General features: G+C 33.1%; 1 protein-coding gene across 2 annotated transcripts in view; it reads left to right on the top strand.

Annotated features, from left to right (window-relative positions):
• The window catches only part of NCKAP1 (NCK associated protein 1), a 105,655-nt gene that overhangs the window by 35,765 nt on the left and 47,827 nt on the right, over positions 1-22,063 (top strand). For both annotated transcript variants that reach the window (XM_047722373.1, XM_047722374.1), the window contains 11 exons: positions 5,238-5,330; positions 5,522-5,578; positions 6,318-6,460; positions 6,542-6,632; positions 9,116-9,253; positions 10,393-10,441; positions 14,237-14,393; positions 17,238-17,294; positions 19,498-19,594; positions 20,020-20,126; positions 20,889-21,021. In XM_047722373.1, the coding sequence (XP_047578329.1) occupies positions 5,238-5,330; positions 5,522-5,578; positions 6,318-6,460; positions 6,542-6,632; positions 9,116-9,253; positions 10,393-10,441; positions 14,237-14,393; positions 17,238-17,294; positions 19,498-19,594; positions 20,020-20,126; positions 20,889-21,021 (1,122 nt within the window). The remainder of the gene's footprint in view (positions 1-5,237; positions 5,331-5,521; positions 5,579-6,317; positions 6,461-6,541; positions 6,633-9,115; positions 9,254-10,392; positions 10,442-14,236; positions 14,394-17,237; positions 17,295-19,497; positions 19,595-20,019; positions 20,127-20,888; positions 21,022-22,063) is intronic.

Raw genomic sequence — 22,063 nt, 5'->3', positions numbered from 1 at the left:
TGTTCAAAGGATTAAATCACCACTCTGTGTTAGGATACATAAACTCATTTGAGGCATGAGTTGATGCCTGATACTACATTCATTTACAGTCAGCAGTGCAATTTGAAAATTGACTTCATGATTTTTATGTTGAGAATCTTGAGGATTGGTGATGGATTGATTGTCCATCTGTGTGCTATGTCCATCTCAATGCTGGTGATACAGCAGAGGATGATACAAATGCCCTTGCTCTCATGGATTTAAGTTCAAGTTGAGATTTTAGACAACAAACAAGAGAAATAAATACATACTTTGAATGGAGATAAGTGGTAGAATTAAGGAGTTAGAGAGTAATGAGGAAAAGGAGACTATTTTAGAGAAGAATGCTTAACAGTGGCTTCTCTGTTACTTCACTTCTGTTGGAGTGAGTTATGCAAAGAAGTGGAGAACACCCCAGACTTAGGAAAGAGCAAGTGCAAAGGCTCTGTGGTAGGGCCAGCCTTGGTGAAGTTGATTAAAAGAGCAGGAAGAAGACCAAAACGTTAACTACTGAGTGAGGCTAGAGGAGAATGAAGGGAGATGAGGTCTTAAAGGTAGGCAGGTAGGCAGGTCTACTATTTAAATTTGATTCTGAGGCTCTGGTAGGGACTTTGTATTTTAAGTGCGATGGGAAACCATTGGAATTTTTAAAAAGCCTTCTATTTTGAAGTAATATTAGATGTGAAAAAATTTGCAGAAATAATGCAGAGAGTTCCCATATACTCTTTACCCAGTATTAATATCTTGCATAACCATTATTGGAATCAGTTTTTTGAGATAGCATGTTACTTTAAAATTCTCACTCTCCCGCTTCTATGTGGAGAAGACTGAAGAGGCAAGAGATGGAAGTATAGAGTCCAGTTTGGAGGCTAGTGTAGTAATCTAGATGAGAGTTGATGAGGGTGGTAGCTGACAGTTCCTTAAGAGGTTTATCCAAATAGCTTCTTCAGGACTCATACTTTTAAAAGCCTGGTTTAGAATATCATACTAAGAAACCGTACAAAGCTTTCCCTGAGACCAAACTCCTATACTTGGTTGTTTTTTAAGAGGAACCAAACTCCTATACTTGGTTGTTTTTTAAGAGCAGTACTAGCATAATTTAGACCAAGAAAAATACTGTGCATAAGCAACTTTGTTAATGAAAGAAGGTAATAATTGAAATAAACAAATAAAGAACTATAGCCACATTTCTTTGTGTTGAAAGTCAGTGAGTAGCTCTCTTAGGCCTTGGTTCCTTGTTGTAAGTTGTCAGTACTTTTTCTTTGAAAGAATGAAAACTAGTAAATACTACATTTCAGTCATGTTTTTAGATACTTTGTGTGGAAAATGCATCTTACTTTGACAAAGATCAATTACCGAGATTTTTCATTGCAAAGGTATCTTATTTTATAATCTGCGTGGCTACTCTTTACTTGAATGGTAAGAATAATGATCCATTGTTTGAAATTTTAAGAAAGCATTGCATAACTATATACTTTGCTAATGTATATAGTTTATCTATGAATACATGATATAAAGCATTAATGAACAGAATGCATTCTTCTCAGAGTTGTGCTTTTCTAATGTTCTGTTCTGTAACATTAAACAATTTATTACTAATTTATGTTCTTAAACTATTTCCTGCTTTTTGTTCGCTATAAAACAATGAGGTGATGAATTAAGAAAACTTTGTTCTGGATGTTGAACCTAAAATTTAAGTACTTTTTGGTAGTATCTACTCTCCCTCACTTTAGGAACTAAGTGGTAGCATTTTTTGTGGTTGAAGTCTGAAAATTGTAGACACTTTTGTTCTTTGTTATAGGTTTATATAATTTATTTTCATTAAATAGAGTACATAATTGAGATGATTGAGTGAGATACTTGTAGAATATTTGGAACAATGCCTAGCAAAAAGTGCATGCTCACTTAATATTAACTCTTATTAGAAGTACTGTAAGTAGTATTGGGATTATTTAAAATAGCCTTGTTTTTGGTTGTTTTGAAGAAGTGGTCTGTGAGCCTCCTTTGTTACTTACTTAATATTTAATGGGTAGCTTCTGGGTGTCAGGTACTGTCAGATGTTCTTATGTACTTTATTTTGACACATCATAAGAGTATTAGGCTCTGAGAGGTAAAGTCATATAATCATCGTTGTGCAATAAGAGGTAGGCTTTCTTTTCTTTTCTTTTCTTTTCTTTCCTATTTATTTTTTCAGTGTTCCAAGATTTATTTTTTATGCACCACATCCAGTGCTCCATGAAGAGGTAGGCTTTCTAACAAAACTACCCAAACCTGTCATCTGTCATTGACATATAAAGGCCTTTTAATTTGTCAAAATCACTCCTCTCATAGATGTTTATATTGCATAATTTCTTACGTGCAGAGCTATATGATACAGGTTGTGGAGACTGAAGAAATGAGTTGCATACACTGTCTTATAGTGTTGGAGATAGCTGTGATACATGGAAGAAAATGATATTATTAGAAATTAGACACAAATAGAGGACGGAGTTGTTGTTTGCATTCAGGGAAGAAGGTTAATCAGGAATGGTTTTTTTTTTTTTTTTAAGTTTTATTTATTTATTTATTTGAGAGAGAAAGAGAGAGTCAGTGTGAGCGGCAGAGAGAACCTGGAGCAAACTCTGCCCTGAATGTGAAGCCCATTATGGGGCTCAATCCCACATGACCTGACCCTAAATCAGGAGTCAGATGTTTGTTTAACCAGCTGAGCAAAGGAGGTGCCCTCAGGGATGGTTTCTTGAAAATAGGTTAACATTTAAACCAAGTGATTTGGGAGTAGTGGGATTTGGACATCTCAGTAGAGGAAACAATGAAAACATGAGATAAGAAGATAGTGAATAATTTGTTTTGGCTACTGTGTGTGAATGAATGTAGGGGAAATTTTAAGATCGGAAAGTTAAATTAAATTAAGGACCAAATTGTGTAGGGCTTTGAAAACGTGACTGTTTTGAATTCAGACATTCTTTAGTTGAGTTCATTTCTTTTGGTCATTGTAGAAGCTAGTTACATATGGTTGGGGGGAAATAAATTGAATGAGAAATTTAGACCACAATGAGATTTTGTTATTAAAAAGGGAAATTGGTGGGTATGCAGAATAGTACAAAGAGCACTTTATTAGGAATGAGGAAATGAGATTTCCAATTCTGGTCCTGCCATGAAGTAGTTATATAACTTCGGAACAGTTCTTTTACATTCTGTGTACATTAGGTTATCAGTATGTAAAATGAGATTTGTATAAAGAATCATTAAAGCCGTAATGAGATGGTGACTGTGTCTTTTTTTTTGTCCAAATAGGATGCTGAAATTGAAAGATACGATTAATAATTAAGCCCAGTCGCAACTGAATTATATTCTTGCTTATCTTAATGAGTCTTTCACCTATTATGTTTCAAAACTCAAATTTAAAGTACTGAACAGCAAGAAAAAGGACTAAGACATTAATCATAAATGTTTAATGTTGAACAAGGTGAAGGTAGTATAATCTGAGGAAATAGAAGCTTTTAAAAATTAATTATTTTTAATTGAAGTATAGTTGACATACGGTGTTACATTAGTTTCAGGGTATGTGACATAGTGATTCTGTAAGTTTGTATGTTAATACTACGCTTACCACAAGGGTAGCTACCATCTGTCACAATACAGCGCTATTATAATAACACCATGGCCTATATTCCCTGTGCTATACCTTTTATCCATGACTTAAGCTCATTCCATCACTGGAAGCATATGCCTCCTACTCCCCTTCACCCATTTTTACCATCTGCCACACCCTGGAAATAGAATCACTTTTAAATAAGTATCTGCTTGATGTTATGAGTGGTACTGATTAAAAATGTGCGTATGAACATGGAATTGTTTTGAAACAGATATATTCTTCAAAATAAAGGCAGTTACTCTTGTAGATAAAGCTAAAAACAGTTACACATCACTGTAAGTGTACACTTTAATATGGCATTTAGAGGAAGTAATGAGGTACCTCATTTGCACATGTTTTCTAGACAAAATTCTTTAAATGTCTTCAGGGACTGAAGTCTTAGGGTAATTTACCCCGTGCTTGCTGTTTTAAATTAGTCTTGTTACAGTTTTCTTGTTTATTTTTTTAAATCTTCCCTTGATGTTGTACTTAACTGCTGTAAATTTTCTGGCTTATAATGGTTCATTACAATTACATGGAGAGGCATCTTTTCCCACAACCTTCCTGTATAAGTAAGAACTGCATGAGAGCCTCAGAATTACGTGGATTTGGTAGCAAGTTTGTTATTTCAAGTCACTTTTCCTGTATTTTCTAGTTTTCTCATATTCTGACTAGGTGATTCTCAGACATTTAATGTGCATTCAGATCACCTCGGTATTTTATTAGATCTACCATGGGCCTGAGAATCTGCTATTCTAATAAGCTATCCTAAATGATGTGGAGTTGCTGTTCTGTGGACTACACTATCAAATGTTCTAGAAAGTTTATCGGAATTCACATTTATTGGATACACAGGACATTAAATATGGCTGGATTCTTTCAGAACTTATATTGATAGTTTAAAAAAAAACTTAGGACTTTTGTAAATCTAGTAATACAGTTGATTGAATGATATTTATCTTTTGTATTCACATTTCCCTCTTTCATGTTTACCAGTGTCTTAACCCTAGTTTTGCTTCTTCCTCATTTCTTTTTTTGTTGTTGTGGTTTTTTGCTTTTGTTTAATGTATTATTATGTTTTGTGGATCTGGTCAGGGAACCGTTACTGTATTTTATGTTTGTATCTACATTTTATTTTGCATGCGTAACGTGGCTTTGCCTGGATGTTCTTTTTGGTAAGTTCCAAATTTATAAAGCATATTATTTTTTTGTAGTATAAGTTACAGTGTTTTTCTTCTTTTTTTCCCCTCTCACTTCTAGTAATGTGATCATGCTCATGAGTCGTTTTTTTTTTTAAAGTGTTCATTTGATATTTTTTCCTAACATTTTCCAACTTTCCTTAATAGTAGTGCAATTTGATACTAATCTGCTTTGATTGGTTTTATAGCTTCACGCTGTCAGTTGCTGATCACTATTAGCAGTTGCTGTCTCAAGTATTTTGTTTTTTTAAAAAAGCTGTAATCATCTAGAGATACTGCTCTAAGAGCTTGTGCTTCCATATAGCAATCATAAAAGAAGATAGTTTGTAGTAAAATTAAGTATCTTTGTTCTGAATGAATAATGGATACTGATTTTGTTTTTACAGCAACAGCTTGCACAGCTACAGAAAGAAAAATCAGAGATTCTGAAAAATCTGGCATTATACTATTTCACATTTGTAGATGTTATGGAATTTAAGGTAATGTATTTTAATATGTAAAATTTAACATAGAATGATGTTTGTTAATTGTATAAATTGCTTTATCACTTGTATATAATAAAATTTGATTTCTTCTAGAATTAAAACTTAAAATACTTTTTATTTGTGTGTGTTTTCTAAATTTAGTATCGTTTATATAGGTGAGAGATTAAAATAAGCTTTATTTTCAGGACCATGTTTGTGAATTGCTGAATACTATTGACGTTTGCCAAGTCTTCTTTGATATTGTAAGTATTATTTTCAGAAAAATTTCCAATTCTCTTCTATCTGATTTTCTAATAGAAATAAGCGGACTGAATATTTTTCTTCAGAAAAAAAAATCTACGTGTTTAGTGTGTGAAATTTTAGCATTGTTCAGTTGGCATATTTTGTAGCATTTTTTTTAAGGTAAGGAGTTATAATGTATTCTCTGTGTTTACTTGTTTATTTGTCACTGGGTATAAGTTTTGTCCATATTGGGAAGTAGTAGTTACTTTTAGTATTTTATTTTAGAAGACCCAATTAAAACTTAAGTGAATAATATTTTTCTCTGTGAAAGACATACTTGATGGAATCTTTCTTAGGTATGATAATTTCTAGATACAGGAAATCAAAGTGAAAAATGTCTCCATTGACAATTTACTTATTCAGTGAATTTTATTACGTATTGGTATAATACTCCTTTTTCTTAGTGAGATTGGCTCCATCTTCCTTCTTATTCTGGTTTTGTTTATCCCTTTAAACTGTCATCAGTTAAGGCAATAACAAACTTTTTTTCATCTATAAAAGTTTGTCAACAGCACAGAACTGTTACCTGTAACTCCCAAATTTTAGGTATATTTTTGGTGAAAGGAATTAGAATCTTAGAAATGGGGATAAAATAAATATAGAAAATTATTGGCTTTCAATAGCTGCTGTGAAGATTTGTGTGTGTGTGTGTTTAAAAGTTTTGTAAAATAAGGAGTTAACCTTGTTTTTGTTTTCTAGACTGTAAACTTTGATTTAACGAAGAACTACTTAGATTTGATCATAACCTATACAACACTTATGATACTGCTGTCTCGAATTGAAGAAAGAAAGGCAATCATTGGATTATATAACTATGCTCATGAAATGACCCATGGAGCAAGGTAGACCTGCATTATACAAATCTTTGTGAAATTCTGTTTGATGGCTAACACCTCCCTGAAATTTGGTATGTCTGTTTTAAGTGACCGAGAATATCCACGCCTTGGTCAGATGATTGTGGATTATGAAAACCCTTTAAAGAAGATGATGGAAGAATTTGTACCCCACAGCAAGGTAAAGTCTGGTTTTTAGATGCACAAAGGAGGCATGTGAGATACAGGGCCAGGAAATCATTCCCCTTGCTGAACCCATGTGGTGCTTCCTTAAGATTCTCTCTCTCCCCCTCTTTCTGCCCACCCTACCCCACTCATGCATGCGTACTCTCTTGCCTGCTCTCAAATAAATAAATAAATAGGCATATGAGATGGCATAAGGGTGACTATTTAGAGTGATTAACAACTTTTATGAAAAGCATAATGGGATGTGAATAATAGCTATGTATGGGTTTATCCAGTTGTGAACTAGAGAACTCTAATTAGTTAGATTCCCAAATAGTATTTGGAGACTCAGGGATCATTCATTATAGTTTTTAGATGCGGTATAAGGTTTAGAGGTAGTGAAATTTAGTATTTGAGAATGTCTCCTCTCATACCAGACTACCTGGATTCTAATCCCAACTCTGCCAATTACTGAGTATGTAATATTGGGTAAGTCATTTAACCAACTTCATTGTATCTCAGTTTTCTTATCTGTAAAAATGGAATAATAGTACCTACCTCATATGGTTGTGAGGATGATTCAATTAGTTTCTTCACAAAAGTATTTGGATACATAGTATTTGGTACATTTTAGTTATATTATTAATAAAACCTCTTAATGAGAAAAAAATTGCAAGAGTTTTGTGAAAATAATTTGGAACATCTGTCTTTTATAATATATTAAAAAAAATAGTTCTTAATGAAACAATTTTTGGTTCAAAGGAGTCTTGCTGTATGGGTTCTCCACAGTAGGGCTGGTTTGAATGTTCCTAAGCACATCAGGGAAATGTATAGGTATCTCATATATCCTCTTTATAGATAAGGAAATTGAGGACTGGAGAAGTAACATGAGTAGTCATTTGGCAGTAATAGTGACAAAACCAGAACTAAAGCCCAAGATTTCAGAATCTTGGTTCATTCTCTGTGAGTGATGAGAGTTAGACATTTTAATAATACACTATTTTGTATGAATCTGTTAATGCCAAGATTTTTCCTTCAGTTTTCTTATTCCTGTGAAAATTCTGAAGATGCATTTACAGAAGGTGTGTTTGCAATTAATTTTTTGTATAGCTGTATTATCCCACAAATTTATATAGGTTTAATGTTTTGAAGTTAGTTGGATCATTAGTTAGAAAGAAGCTAATGGATGGCATCAGTTTTGAAGTAAAAATCAGCATTATAGATGGAAGTGTCAGGATTTTTCAGAGTGCTGAGCATGTCCTAATCATCTGTCTCTGATTTTGGTAGTGGTTTTTCCTCACCTAGAATGGTCTTCTTTCCTCTTCCCTTGTTTTCTCCATGGATCCGTTTCTGACTTTTTGCCAGTTATGTATGGCCTTGTTTTTACCCACTGCAAATTTGTTTCTTTTCCCACTTAGGTGATGATTTTAGGTAGAATACTGGTTTCTGTTTTCTGAACAAATCCCATGGTAGTTTATGTACAGCCAGATTAAATAATCACCCTTAGGGGTGGCTGGGTAGCTCACTTGGTTAAGCATTTGCCTTCAGCTTAGGTCATGATCCCAGGGTCCTAGGATTGAACCCTGCCTCTGGCTCCTTGATCAGTGGGGAGCCTATTTCTCCTTTTACTTCTGCCTTCCCCCCCTACTCCCACCTTGAGCTCCCTGGCTCTCTCTGTCAAATAAACAAAATCTTAAAAAATATATAATTAAAAAAATCACTCTTGAACAGAAATTTTAAGAAGCAGAGATGGGGCACCTGGGTGGCTCAGTGGGTTAAGCTGCTGCTTTCAGCTCAGATCATGATCTCAGGTTTCTGGGATTGAGCCCTACATTCTGCTCTCTGCTCAGCAGGGAGCCTGCTTCCCCCCACCCCCACTGCCTGCCTCTCTTCCTACTTGTGATCTCTGTCAAATAATAAATAAAATCTTAAAAAAAAAAGTAGAGCTAAGTACCAAAGCCCAGTTAAAAGCAAACAAAAAGCAGATGAGAAGAAACATTAAATACCTTGATGATAAAGCTGTACTTAACAGACCAATGGCAAATAGAAGTACAGTAATTTATTAAGATAGAGTACATTTTTTTAATAAGGCATTCTTTGGAGAAATATGAAATATGTTGAGTTCTAATAACACTTAGTCATACAACCCTAATGTTCTGTTACTTCAGAGAGAACTATCAGAGTACAAAAGAATGAAACTAGGCTTCCTACCTCTTCTGAAATAAAAATCCCAAGATTGCCAAACATTTTAATTTCCAAGGAAGTAACATGATTTCCTGAGCTAAGATCTTCTCCAGAAATGCAGAATCTATGTTGCTTTTATGAAATTAAAAAAACACTTGAGATAGCTGGACCCTCCTCAGATATTATATGGAGCATAGTTGTAATTAGGCTTTGTTGTTTTCAGATGATACAGTTAGAAACACACAGCAGTTATAGCTGAAATTTAAATGGAAAAAAAATTTATTCCTCAACTTCCTTTTTTCCTATTTTAATTAGTCTCTTTCAGATGCACTGATTTCTCTTCAGATGGTGTATCCTCGAAGGAATCTTTCAGCTGACCAGTGGAGAAATGCCCAACTATTGAGTCTCATCAGTGCACCTAGTACAATGCTTAATCCTGCACAGTCTGACACCGTATGGTTCTATTTTTCCCTTTTTGAATGGAAATAGTAAAGTTGATTTTTAAAAAATATCGGTTATGCTGTGTTGTTGCAGTTTTTCTTCTAATTGATATTAGCCTGTCAGTAAAATTTATTGTAAGATGCTCAGTAAGGCGTACTGTTGGATTTTTTATTTCTAAATTTTGATGCTGAGTTAATACAATTAGTGTTAAGTATTTTCTTTTAAAATTTAAATGTTTGTTTTGTTCTGGTGTAGTAGAAAATTTGGAAAATGCAGAAGATTTTAAAGAAAAAAACCAGAATATCACCTCAGTCTTCACCGACTATAGAAAATCATTATATTCTTTCACACAGTGGACCCTTAAACAACACAGGTTTGAATTGTGTGGGTCCACTTACACCTGGATTATTTTGATAAATACTATAAATGTCTTTTCCTTAAGATTTTCTTAATAACATTTTCTTTTCTCTAGCTTAATTTACTGTAAGAGTACATTAGATAATACGTATAACATAAAATATATGTTAATTGACCTTATGTCATAGGTAAGGCTTCTGGTCAATAGTAGGCTATTTGTAGTTAAGTTTTTAAGAGTCAGAAGTTTTAGGTGAATTTTCAACTACAGAGGGAGAGGAGTTTGGCACTCCTCACTCTTATGCTCTTCAAGGGTTGACTGTATTTTCAGTCTTTCCTGTGTATATGAACATAGAAGTTCTGCAAATGGAGAACACACACACATAATTACTGATTCGGGTGAGAATGCAGATTACTGCATCTATGTACATAAATCATTTTTAACTTGATAATATATTATCCTTTGGAATATTAAAAGCTCTGAAATAGACTTGGGAAATGTAGAATAGACTCTTGGAGATTTATCCTTTACCAGATTGAAGACAATTTTGCAAAATATTATTTTAGGGGAGATTTCAGGGAGTGTAAATGTGAAGGGGGCACAGCTCTCATTGTCCTTTATGGGTTGCACATTTAAATATAAATTATAAGACCTTTATCCAACTTTTCAAATATGTCGTGGTGGTATTTGAGCCATGAATTGAGTAGTAAAAATTTTTAGGAGAGAGACAGTGACTTAGAACAGGATTTGTTTTTTTAGAATTTCCTTAATCAGACATCTGTATTTTCTTTTTAAGATGCCTTGTGAATATCTCTCTTTGGATGCAATGGAAAAATGGATTATCTGTAAGTAAAATTAGTTTTGTAAGCACCCCTCAGGTTCTAAGTTTTAGAAAAAATAATGGGTAACATGGATTACTTCTATGCCAAGCAGTGCACTAAACCTTCTCAGTGCCTTACCTCATTCACTTCTCATACTGACCCTGTCAGGATAGATGGTCTGCTTTATAGATCAGGAATCTAAAGCTTAGTCCACATAGTTAATAAGTGACCAAGACAAAATAACCCAGGCTAATGCCAAGGCTCATGGTACATAAATTGCCTCTCAGAGTGACTGTCAAACTACATTTTTGTTTTGTTTTTAATGATTTTTAGAAATACTGTATTTATTCAACTAAGGTTTTTGATTTTGAGTTATTTCAGTAATACTATAGTGACTCATGGTTGCAGTTAGATACATGGAGGATAAAAGTACTAGTTGTGCTCCTGAGAAATTCACAAACTGTAGGGAAAATAGACACAGTGACCAACAGATATAGAATGAGAATTGCTATAATACAATTACTTCTACCACCCTGAAGTCCAGTGGCAGAGGGAAATAATTTTGAGCATTTTTTTTAACTTCCTCTAGTTCTTGTTACTTGATTTATTAACCATTAGGTAGTATTTGTTGTCTTTTTATTATAGTATGTCTCAAACTATAGTGAAGGACCAGTTTTTCTTTTTTTAATTATTTTGGATTGATACTTAGATAAGATATGAATTCCTAAATTACTAAGAACTAAAAGTGAATTACTAGAGTTACCAGAAATAAGGTAATAAAGAGTTTTTATTTTGTATAAAGGTACAAAATAAAAACTCAAACTCACATTTTTAATTATTTGATTCGGTTTTGTCTGACAATAGATTATTACTAGGTTTCTACTCCTACTAAATGTCAAATTTTTGTGAAAGTTTCTAAGTACTCTCTTTCTTTACTTAATCTCATCATGCCCTGGCACTTTGAATAGTCCTGGCACTGTTACTAGTATGAAAGAGAGCACATGCTCCCTATCCTTAGCGTTTTTTAAAGAAAGATTTGATTGATTGATTGATTGATTGATTTATAGTGTGCACACATGCGAGTGGGTGGGGAGCAGAGGGAGAGAGAGAGAGAATCTTGAGCATGGAGCCTGTCTCAAGTCTTGATCTCACGACCCTGAGATAATGACCAAAAATCAAGAGTTGGATGTTTAACTGACTGAACCATCCAGATGTCTCTCCTTAGCCATTTTTATTAATTATATTTTTTACATTCATCAGTTTTGTGATATTTATATTTTCTTCTATAATGATAGTTGAGATTTTAATCCCTTCTCTTAGTTGACTCAAAAACCAGCTTTCACAGTATTGATTTTGCTGAAATGTATTGTGATCCTTGATGGTTCATGTTAATGGAAGTATGGCTGTAGAATAGAGGTGGTTAGTAGTTAGGTGGCATGGGTGATCTCAGAGCTAAAACTAGTTGCGCCAGTCTGTACAGGAATGCTGATTGCTGGTCTTCATATGATGAGCAGGGAAGTGGTTCAGAAGGTAGGCTATCCTAATTGGGGATATAAGGACATAGAGAAGGCAGAGAGTTGTGGAATGACCACAGTTGCCAAAATAAGGAAGGTGTTTACTCTGAGTTTTGCTGCTTTCATGTAATTGAGCCTTGAGTAGAGGTAACAGGTTAAGAATTACGTTAAGAATTACCTTAAACTCTGTACTTTTTGACCTCGATACTCAGAGTAGGACATTTCTGTAGAAGGTGGTCTACTATCTTCAGCACTTTTGCTTTAGATTAGTTCAGATGTGGTCCCTGGGTCAGCAGCATCACCTTAGAACTTGTTAGATATACAGAATCTTGATTTCTACCGTAGACCTGCTGAGTTAGACTGTGAATGAATCCTAGCAATATGATGTAAAAAATCACAAGCCTTTCCAGTAGTTCTCATGCAAGTGAAAGTTTGAGGATCACGGGTCTATATTATAGCCTGGCCAAGAATTATTGAGAACCTGGAATGTTAAAAACTCAGCTATTTGGAATGCAGTATAAAATAACTTAATCCTGGTGTTCTTTTCAGGGTCTATTCTTGCTATATTGGTTGGACTCAGAGGACTCCTTGGGAAAGATCTCTTTTCATCTATGGAGTTTTGGGTTACTAAGTCCAGTCTCCTTTTAAATTAAATTCTACCTACTTTCCATCTTGAAAGATACTTTCTAATTTTCTTATCTAGCACTGGTGTTTTGTCTTGTTTCCAACATTTTTTGTGGCTTAAAAGGTTAAAAAAAACTTTTTTTCTGTCCTTTTATTGGGATGTTGGTGGGGAAAGGAGGGTAACATGTAATTTAATAAACCATCCTGATCTTGGGCAGTCGGATTTGAATTACATTACCTTTTTTGATTCTGTCATAAACAAATGGATGTACTAAATTCAAAGGTAATCCATATCTTAAAAAAATAAAACATATGGTAACCCATAATATAACTGCTAATATTTTTAGAGAAACCTTTTGTTGTCAGCAGCAATTTTGTGAATCTAAGTATTCAACAAGGTATAAGGCACTAAATGAAATCTCTTTACTCAGGGGTTTAGAGTAAAAAGTCATTCTATAAGGCAAGAATCTTTTACAGTCTCTCTTGAGGATTCTTTTTAAGTTTCCGTACATGAATTGTATTTCTTTGCTTGTGTACCAGATCATATAATTGGCTTGTGTTTAGGGGTCCTGTTGCATTAAAAATACTTTTATGTGTTTCAGGAAATTTAAATACACGTCTGCACATAAGACTCCACAGTATATGCCCACTTGACTTAAAAAGTTAACTTGCTTGTGTAGTGGCCCTGTTAAAAGAAGGTTGAGCTAAGAATAAAAAGATATATGGCAAGTTGTATGTTAGTGATTCAGGAGTTTAGAGGTGGGAGTGACTACTGAGAATCCTAGGGAAATTTGACAGGAAATAGGATTGGTTTGTAACTGGCCCATTACGGTACCTTTTGTATAGCCGGCACTGAATAAATGTTGAATGAAGGACAGATGAGGTTTTGTGGCCTAGTATGGATGGCTAGAGAGAGCATCCACAAACATATATATGATTATATTTTCGTGTAGGATTTCCAAAGTAGATAACAGAAGATGAAAGAGAGATTTGAATCCGTATACTAGAGAGCAGCATAATATATTGAAAGAACCTTAGACTTCAAGGGTAAATACTTGAGGCTGACTCTAGCTCTAACATGTTAATGGTGTGACTTTAGGTAAGTCATTGAACCTTCATTTCTTAAACTATGAAAGAGAAGGATACCATCTGTTTTATCTATTCCACAGAATCATGTGATATAATATATGTGAAAACTTATTTGGTAAACTGTGCATTGCTATGAAAATGGAGGATGCTATTGCATTTCTTCTGGTGATTTAGAAAAGTAGATTAGTCTTATTTTTCAATTATTTGAATAATTGTAATGATTGCTGTATTGTGTGTTAAGTAGTAACTTCTGATCTTTGGCTTAAAATATTTTGTAAAGATTTTTGAAAATGTCTTTTACTCATTTGTTAAAAATGACTTCTTATACTACCCAGAAGCAACATTTCTTTTTCTCATCAATGTGGGTTGAAAGAACTGATTTTGCAGAATACAGACAACGAGAGAAATATTGTTGCTATCTTGTATGTATATGAATTTTTATCTGTCACTTGAAATCCTCGATTTAGTGATTTGATTATGTTTATATTTCTGAAAAATTTGAAAGCTACTTTGTAACTGAAATAATATAATTTTGGAATACTTTTATCTTTGTATTTACTTGTATTTACTTTGTATTTACTTTTTTTTAAAGTTGGCTTCATTTTGTGCCATGGGATTCTAAATACTGATGCGACAGCATTGAACCTTTGGAAGCTAGCTCTTCAAAGTAGCTCTTGCCTCTCTCTCTTTCGGGATGAAGTTTTCCACATTCACAAAGCTGCAGAAGACTTATTTGTAAACATACGAGGGTATGGCATTTTCATTTATCTTGCTTTTTTTGGAGAAGAGTAGGATTATCTTCATTGAAGTTGGTAATAGAGAAGGGTCATGTCATACAAGAAGATAACACCTGTAGTATCTTACTGGCCATAGCAAGTTGTTTTTAACAATCATCCTGATATGGTAGTATTCATATCATTCATATTCATATCATTTTTTTTTAAGATTTTACTTATTTATTTGATAGACAGAAATCACAAGTAGGCAGAGAGGCAGGCACAGAGAGAGAGAGAGGGAGAAGCAGGCTCCCCGCTGAGCAGAGAGCCTGATGTGGGGCTCAATCCCAGGACCCTGAGATCATGACCTGAGCTGAAGGCAGAGGCTTAACCCACTGAGCCACCCAGGCGTCCTGTATATTCATATCATTTTTATAGTAACTTTGTAGATTAAAATACCTAGTGTTTCTGCCCTTTCAAAGTTTGTATTTTAGGATAAAGAAGATGTGTTCTCTTTTGCAAATCATGATATGGAATTAGACATAAATATTGCTGAAAGTACGATATACATTTTAGAGTTTTGACATTTTTGTAGTGCTATTTAAAAGTACATGAATCAGTCAAAAGCTTTTATTTAGTTATAACAATTATAGAAGTCAGACCACGGCACATAAGAAAACATGTTTCCTTTTAATAAGTTGTTTCAAGTGACTCATGTATATTAATTCCCTGTAAATTTGTATGAGCAGTTCATACAAATTTGTTTCCTTGAAATTTTTAATGCCTACATTTCTTTCCACATGAGGTTCTATAGACAGTATATTAAAGACAGGTTGAACTCATACTTGGTAGCAATTTTGAAATCTTTTGAAATTAGGAGTGTCTAAAATATTCTGGGATCCCCTATACCTGAAGGTGTTGAATAATTATGTTTGGCTTCTTAGCTTCAGATAGAAATAAAGTTTACCTACATTTATTTCATATCCAATTTAGAAATGTCTTGATGAAATTGAGATGAAGCATCTGTTATTTATTAAAAAATAAAGATCTGTTTAACCTACCAATTTAAGCCTCACATTTTAGTGTGTGTAGGAATTACAGGTTTCTGGACATCATCCCTAAGTTGTATTTCCTATATCTGTATCTTGAAGAGGCTAAAGGAATCTGCCCTCTTTCCCCTACTGATTTTTGAAGTAAAATTTACTGACAAAAATGCACAAATTTTAGGTGTCAACAAATTTGTATATGAATATTCTAGGTGATCACCTACTTAGGATACAGAACATTTCCATTGTCCCCAGAAAATTGATTTGTGCCCCTTTTGGTCACTACTCTGATTTACCTCCCAGTCCTTTGCTCAAGAGACAGCTGTTTGGATTTCTTTCTCTGTGGGTGTTTCTGACATTCTCTCTCTGTTTCTCTCTCTCTCTTTTTTAAAGATTTTATTTATTTATTTGACAGAGAAAGAAAGAGAGAGAGAAAGAAAGCACAGGCAGTGGAAGCTGCAGAGGGAGAGGGAGAAGCAGGCTCCCCAGTGAGCAGGGGCTTGATCCCATGCCTCCAGGATCATGACATGAGCTGAAGGCAAACCAACTGAGCCACCCAGGCGCTCCCTGTTTCTGACATTCTCTTGTGGTAGTTTCTTGGTCATAAAATGAGGTCTAGTGCCGTATGTACTTTACAGCTCTTATTCGGCTTTTATTTTAGGTGGCGGAGTACCTGGAAATATCCCCTGCCTTATGGGATAGCTTCTAATTGATTTTCATTTTCTAATTGATTCAGGTTGAAAGTCATGAAACTTGTATTTTGTTTTAGCATATTGATAGCTTCTCTGTGGAATAGTATTTAAATATATGTAAGCATTTAGAACCAGGTAGTCTATATATTGAGCAAACTTATGTATGATACACATAAACTTAATGACACCATGAGACCGATTGCCTTGATGTTATGCTTTTCTTTTTTTTTTTTTGTTATGCTTTTCTAATAAGAAACTTAACCATATAAGAATCTTCATATTTAGAGTTGAGGAGTCTTAATTTTTTATTAAATCAAGAGTGACCAATTTAAAATCGGACTTCCAGTAGTTACACGGAAGATCGTTAAGTATAAAGGTTTATGAGTTATTAAGGACAGTGATTACAGAATTAGTTTATTTTCGACATTTGCTCAAAGAACACATAAATTTTAGAGTATTTAATTTAGAGGTTGGAATTCTTGGTGTAACTGGTTTTAGCTGGGTTGTCAGGAATATAGTTTTTCTTTAACGTTTTAGAAATTTTGAGTTTTTGTATATAGCATTTATGAAAATAATGTATTTATTAGCATTTATTTTTCAAGTGTTATCTTTAAAATTTTTGATGTTCGTGTCCTGTTTCTTTTAATTTAAAGTAGTCTTATGCTTTCCTGCCCTAGTTTTTTCTGCCACAAAACCCCTATCTCCAAACATTCACTAGTGTTGCTCACTATGTCCTTTCAGAATTTTTTTTATGAAACAGCATAAAAATCAGAAGTAATAGCTTTGTTATTGCTTTAGATTTTGGGAAACCACTGTTAATTTCATTGGAAGTACAATTTTTAATAACTCCATGAGGGCTTAATGAGGTGTATTTAATCAAGATCTACATAGTGAGCTTTAATTTTTTTTGTTAGATTTAATATAATATGAGAACTCTTTTTCTAAGAAGACTTAACTGTGTACTATAAGGGAACCAGGAAAGGAAGTGGGTGGATTTCTTCCATGCATTTTTAGTTTGAGGGCCAGTTTTTCTTGTTGCTAGTAGTAAATTTTAATTGACTTTTGGTGTTTGGCTAACTCGTTTTGACTGTTACTGATGAAATTAAGATTAATGTGGTTTTAATTTTTTTTTCATATAGCTATAATAAGCGTATTAATGACATAAGAGAATGCAAAGAGGCAGCTGTATCACATGCGTAAGTAGTTCTGTCTTACCTGTGGAACTTAAAATCAAGAAGAATTTCTTTCTTAAAGCATAATTTTGGTGAAATGATGGCAGATTAATGTGTACAAGATGTGATAGAAGTGAGAGACTTAGAATCAATGAAAAATAGGTATATATCCTTAGTATCTAATAAGCTTCAAGTTAGTACAGACAGATCTTAAATATTTTTGAAGTGTTGATATAAATGCTCTAAGAAAGTACTGTACAAAGGTCTTTTATTTTAGGTATCATTTAAGTCTTTTACCATTACTATGCTTTTGTGCCAATACTTTGCAAATTGTGATGATTTTTGTACTATTTCATGAAAATTGACATATTTTCACACTCTCCTAAGTAGTATTTACTTTTCAAAGTAGCCTTTCCTGAATTGTAATAAATATTTTATATTAGTAAATATATAGAATAACTTAAAAGTTAGTATATTTAAGATCTTTGAACAGCTCTTCAATTTTCTCATGAAAGAATTATAAATAATTTCAACTTAATATATATGGTATACTTGTATAGAATATTTTCTCTACTGAACTTAGGTAGAAATAATATTATTTGAGCCATCTGTATTTCTATAAGCCAGAGAGAAGATATCACTGCCACTGATAAAAATATAAAACCACAAGAGGTTTTAGAATTTAGGTTTAGGCTATGGGATGGATGTTGGGAATTTAAACCATCTTTATTTATTGCTGTCAGTGTTGTATCATTTTCCTCATGCATATTTTTTCACTTGAATAAAATGCTTATATTATTAAAAAGTTATTTTCTAGTATAAATAACATACTTTGGAGTATGTTAGAATTCCTTTCTTGACATACAAATGATTATCACTTCTTCATTGGATAGACACTGTTGTAAGCACATATATGGTGTCATAGCTATCTTTTATGAAACTCTTTCAAAGGTAAGACGTTTCCCCCCTTTATTTATTATATAAATCAACCATAAGTAATAAGCAATAATTTTTCATAGGAATTTCTCATTCCCATAATCCAGGCTTAGTACTTTATAGACCTTTTCTCTGTATAAATAACACCACAGGGACCTTGTAGCAACTCTGTGTAGCAAAATAGTCAAAATAACATTGATCCCTTTCTTAGAAATTGCATAGGATGACTTTATTATTGTCAGATAAAAAAGAGCTTGTTACTGGAATTAACCTAACATTGTGAAAGTGTTGTGTTTCAGCCATTATGGAAGATGTATTTTTTGAGGCAGGTATCATCATCCCTGCTTTATAGATGAGTGGCTAAAACTAGGAGAGGTGAAACCTAAGATTGGGAGGCAGAGGTTGGATTTTAATCGGTGCCTTCTACTGGGTCCCAGCCAAGTTTCTGGTATTCTATATCCCTTACAGTTGTTTTTCTGGCATATATATAGTGTGTGTGTGGTGGGGGTGGGGGTGGTGGTGCCATTTTTTGTACCTATCAAAATCTTAAAACCTAAAATTGGGACTGTATATTTTTCATACTGTGAGAAGTTGGAATACTTAAAATGTTCTGTGATTTTTTTCCATGTTATTATGTGAGAGTAATTATTTTTAAAAATTTGTATTTCATTTAAAGAATACCTAGTAATAAATATTTATAATTACCTTTTCCTTTCCTCATCTTTTCTGTTTTTGAACAAGAGTGCCAAGAGATCTCATCCCAATATCTTTATTGTATATAGCTCCTGTTTAGTAAGTCTTATATATTTAATAGGAATGTAGTTAATAAATTGGATATGGATTATCAGAGATTTATTAACTTGTGTTCATTGATTTTTTTGTGGAGATGACAGAAATGTATACATAGTAGAACATTGCTTGCTTTTAAGGATTTCACAGTCCAGTTCTTAAAGTGCTAGGCTAAATGGTATTAAAGTTGGAGAAATTATTTAGAAATGGACATCTGGATAGTGGGAAATGCTTTTTGAAGGATTGGTCTTAAAGTTTGGGTAGGATTTTGATAGGTGGAGAATAACAGAATAAACATGGTTATAAAAACAGCATAAGAAAGGCAAGGATAAACGTAGGATTGGAAAGTCCTTTAATGACATACCATCGAAGATACTTGTAGGGGCTTCTTTGTTCCAAAGTTCCAAAACAATTTTGGAAATTGACCTGAAGTGATAAGTTATTTAATTGTCAATAATAATTTTAGTGGAAACATAAATTATAATGATGTCTTTCCCTATAGTGGTTCAATGCACAGAGAAAGACGTAAATTTTTAAGGTCTGCACTGAAAGAATTGGCTACTGTCCTCTCTGATCAACCTGGCTTGCTAGGTCCGAAGGTAACTGATTTAATTCTTGTTCTACCTACAGGTGCGCCATATTAAAAGGAAAAATTCTGTGTGAAGTTTTATTAAAATTTGATTTAATTTCTTAACAATATGTGTGCCGTATTAAAATTAAAAAATATTCTCTATGGGAAATTGTACTAGAATTTGAACTTTTACTAAAACATATATAACTGAGAATGAATTTGTTTACTTGATACATATATCACACCTTCCTCCATTTTTCTCACTTCTTAATTATATATGTACTTTTCGTGATACATATCTCCAGGTTTTCTTCTGTATTTTCATTTTTGTGTTTTGAACTTGATTTCATCAGTTCTTGCCAGTGACTTTTCACTTAGAGAAAGATTATGAGTAGGTTTTACTTAGAAGCTTGGCATGAGAATAAGCAATATTGTTTATTTCTTTTTAATTAGGCCCTTTTTGTTTTTATGGCATTATCCTTTGCCCGTGATGAAATTATCTGGCTACTTCGTCATGCAGATAACATGCCAAAGAAGAGTGCAGATGACTTTATAGACAAGTAAGTTAACAGCATTTAAAAAGTTATTTTTTAAATATTTTGATGTATGGGATGTGAAACTTGGGAACTTGGGGTTAAATTATTTTGAAAGACCTTTTTAAGGGCTTTTCATATTTCATTATAAAGGAATATTTGTAATATATCATTAGGTGATAGGAATTAGAATGTGGAGTCTACTTTAGCTTAATATTAGGGTTTTAATGTTTCCTTTCTAATACTCTAGGTTGTCATAAATTCCTGTTTTCTTGCTATAACCAGTACTATTTCCTTTGGAATTCATTTTTTAAGATGACTTACTATACAAAAATTTAAAAAGAATCCTTCCGAAGTAGAGTTGCAACCAAGTGTGTGATTTGAAATGTCTATCATTTTAGTCCACAGTCTTTCAATAGGATTTAGATAAATGAAGCAGAGAAATAAGAGCATACAGAAAAATCTTATTTCTAATCCTCTAATCCTCTTTCATTTGTGATTTTTTGGTAATGATGTAGTTTATGAGATACCCTAGTTTTATTTTCATTTTGGGTTTTCCTTTATCAACTTTTTTAGTCATAGCTGTTTTGCTATTTGTTTTTTTTTTTTTTTTTAATTTTTGTTTTCCATCATGGAAATGTCTTTAGAAAGTAATTGACATAAAATGATATTTAGCAGTGCTTTTTCTAAGAAAAAAATCTTCTTGTAGTAATACCAAAGGCATTTTATATTTTCCTTAATAATGATGAATTTCTTTTTTGAAATACTTTTCTTGAATTTTTTAAAAAGGCACATTGCTGAGTTAATATTTTATATGGAAGAGCTTAGAGCACATGTAAGAAAATACGGACCTGTAATGCAGAGGTATTATGTGCAGTACCTTTCTGGCTTTGATGCTGTTGTTCTCAATGAACTTGTACAGGTAAAAACTTTATCATGCTGTTCTCCCTATTGTTCTTTGCTTCCCTTCTTTCTAGTAACTGATTTGTTTGCTTAGTATAATCTAGTGCCAAGTGGTGGAGCTACAAATATAAGTAAGTCATAATCTACAACACTTAGTTGTAGTTGAATGTAGTAGGTGTTATGCTTAAGTGTGTACCAGGTGTGAACACAATGCAGAGAATAATTCTTTATTTTGGCAGTGGAGGTGTACAGTGACCAAATTAAAGAGGACCTTGCAAAAGAGGATAGTCATAAATCAGATTTAACTAAGTTTTAGAGGAAAAGTAGAAGATAAATCCTTTGGCACAGTATGTTAGAAGATCTTTTTATTTTTTTAAATTCATCCAGATGTCCTAATTTGATTAAATGTCCTAATTTTATTTTTAATTTGGATTTTCATCTGTTGATTTTTAGTCTTAATTTTTTTTTGGTTTCTGTAAATTCTTTATTCAGTCTTTTTCATTTTAATATAAATTTATTTTATCTTTATTCCAAATAAGCTAACTGTAAGGGAAATGGTTTTTTTTTTGCTTCATTTTATAAAATCAAGATGTCTTTATACTACGTATTAGTAAACTAACACGTAGTGTAAAGAACAACACGAATTCTCTGTATTCTAAAACTACTGGTTTCCAGAGGAATAACCATACTTTGATATCCTGATTTTTTTTTTCAAACCTACTTAAAAGGTGTAAGTAAGAAAATAAAAAATCGTTCATGTAATTGTTTACCTTGAATTCTATATACCTCAGGTTACTATCCTGAACTGGTGTATTTTTTCCTTTATCCACTAGATGGAGCTTGGATGCTTTCTGTCTAGAATGTCTATTAAAAACAGGAATAGAAGGGCTGATTTTAATCCCTAAAATGTTATTACTTTGCTGACTTTTTTTTTAAGATTTTATTTATTTATTTGATAGACAGGGATTACAAGTAGTCAGAGAGGCAGGCAGAGAATGAGGAGGAGAGCTGAGCAGAGAGCCTGATGCAGGGCTTGATCCCAGGACCCTGAGACCATGACC

Source organism: Lutra lutra, chromosome 3 (assembly GCF_902655055.1).
Source record: "Lutra lutra chromosome 3, mLutLut1.2, whole genome shotgun sequence".
Taxonomy (NCBI): Eukaryota; Metazoa; Chordata; class Mammalia; order Carnivora; family Mustelidae; genus Lutra; species Lutra lutra.
This window is presented reverse-complemented; position numbering and strand designations above follow the sequence as displayed.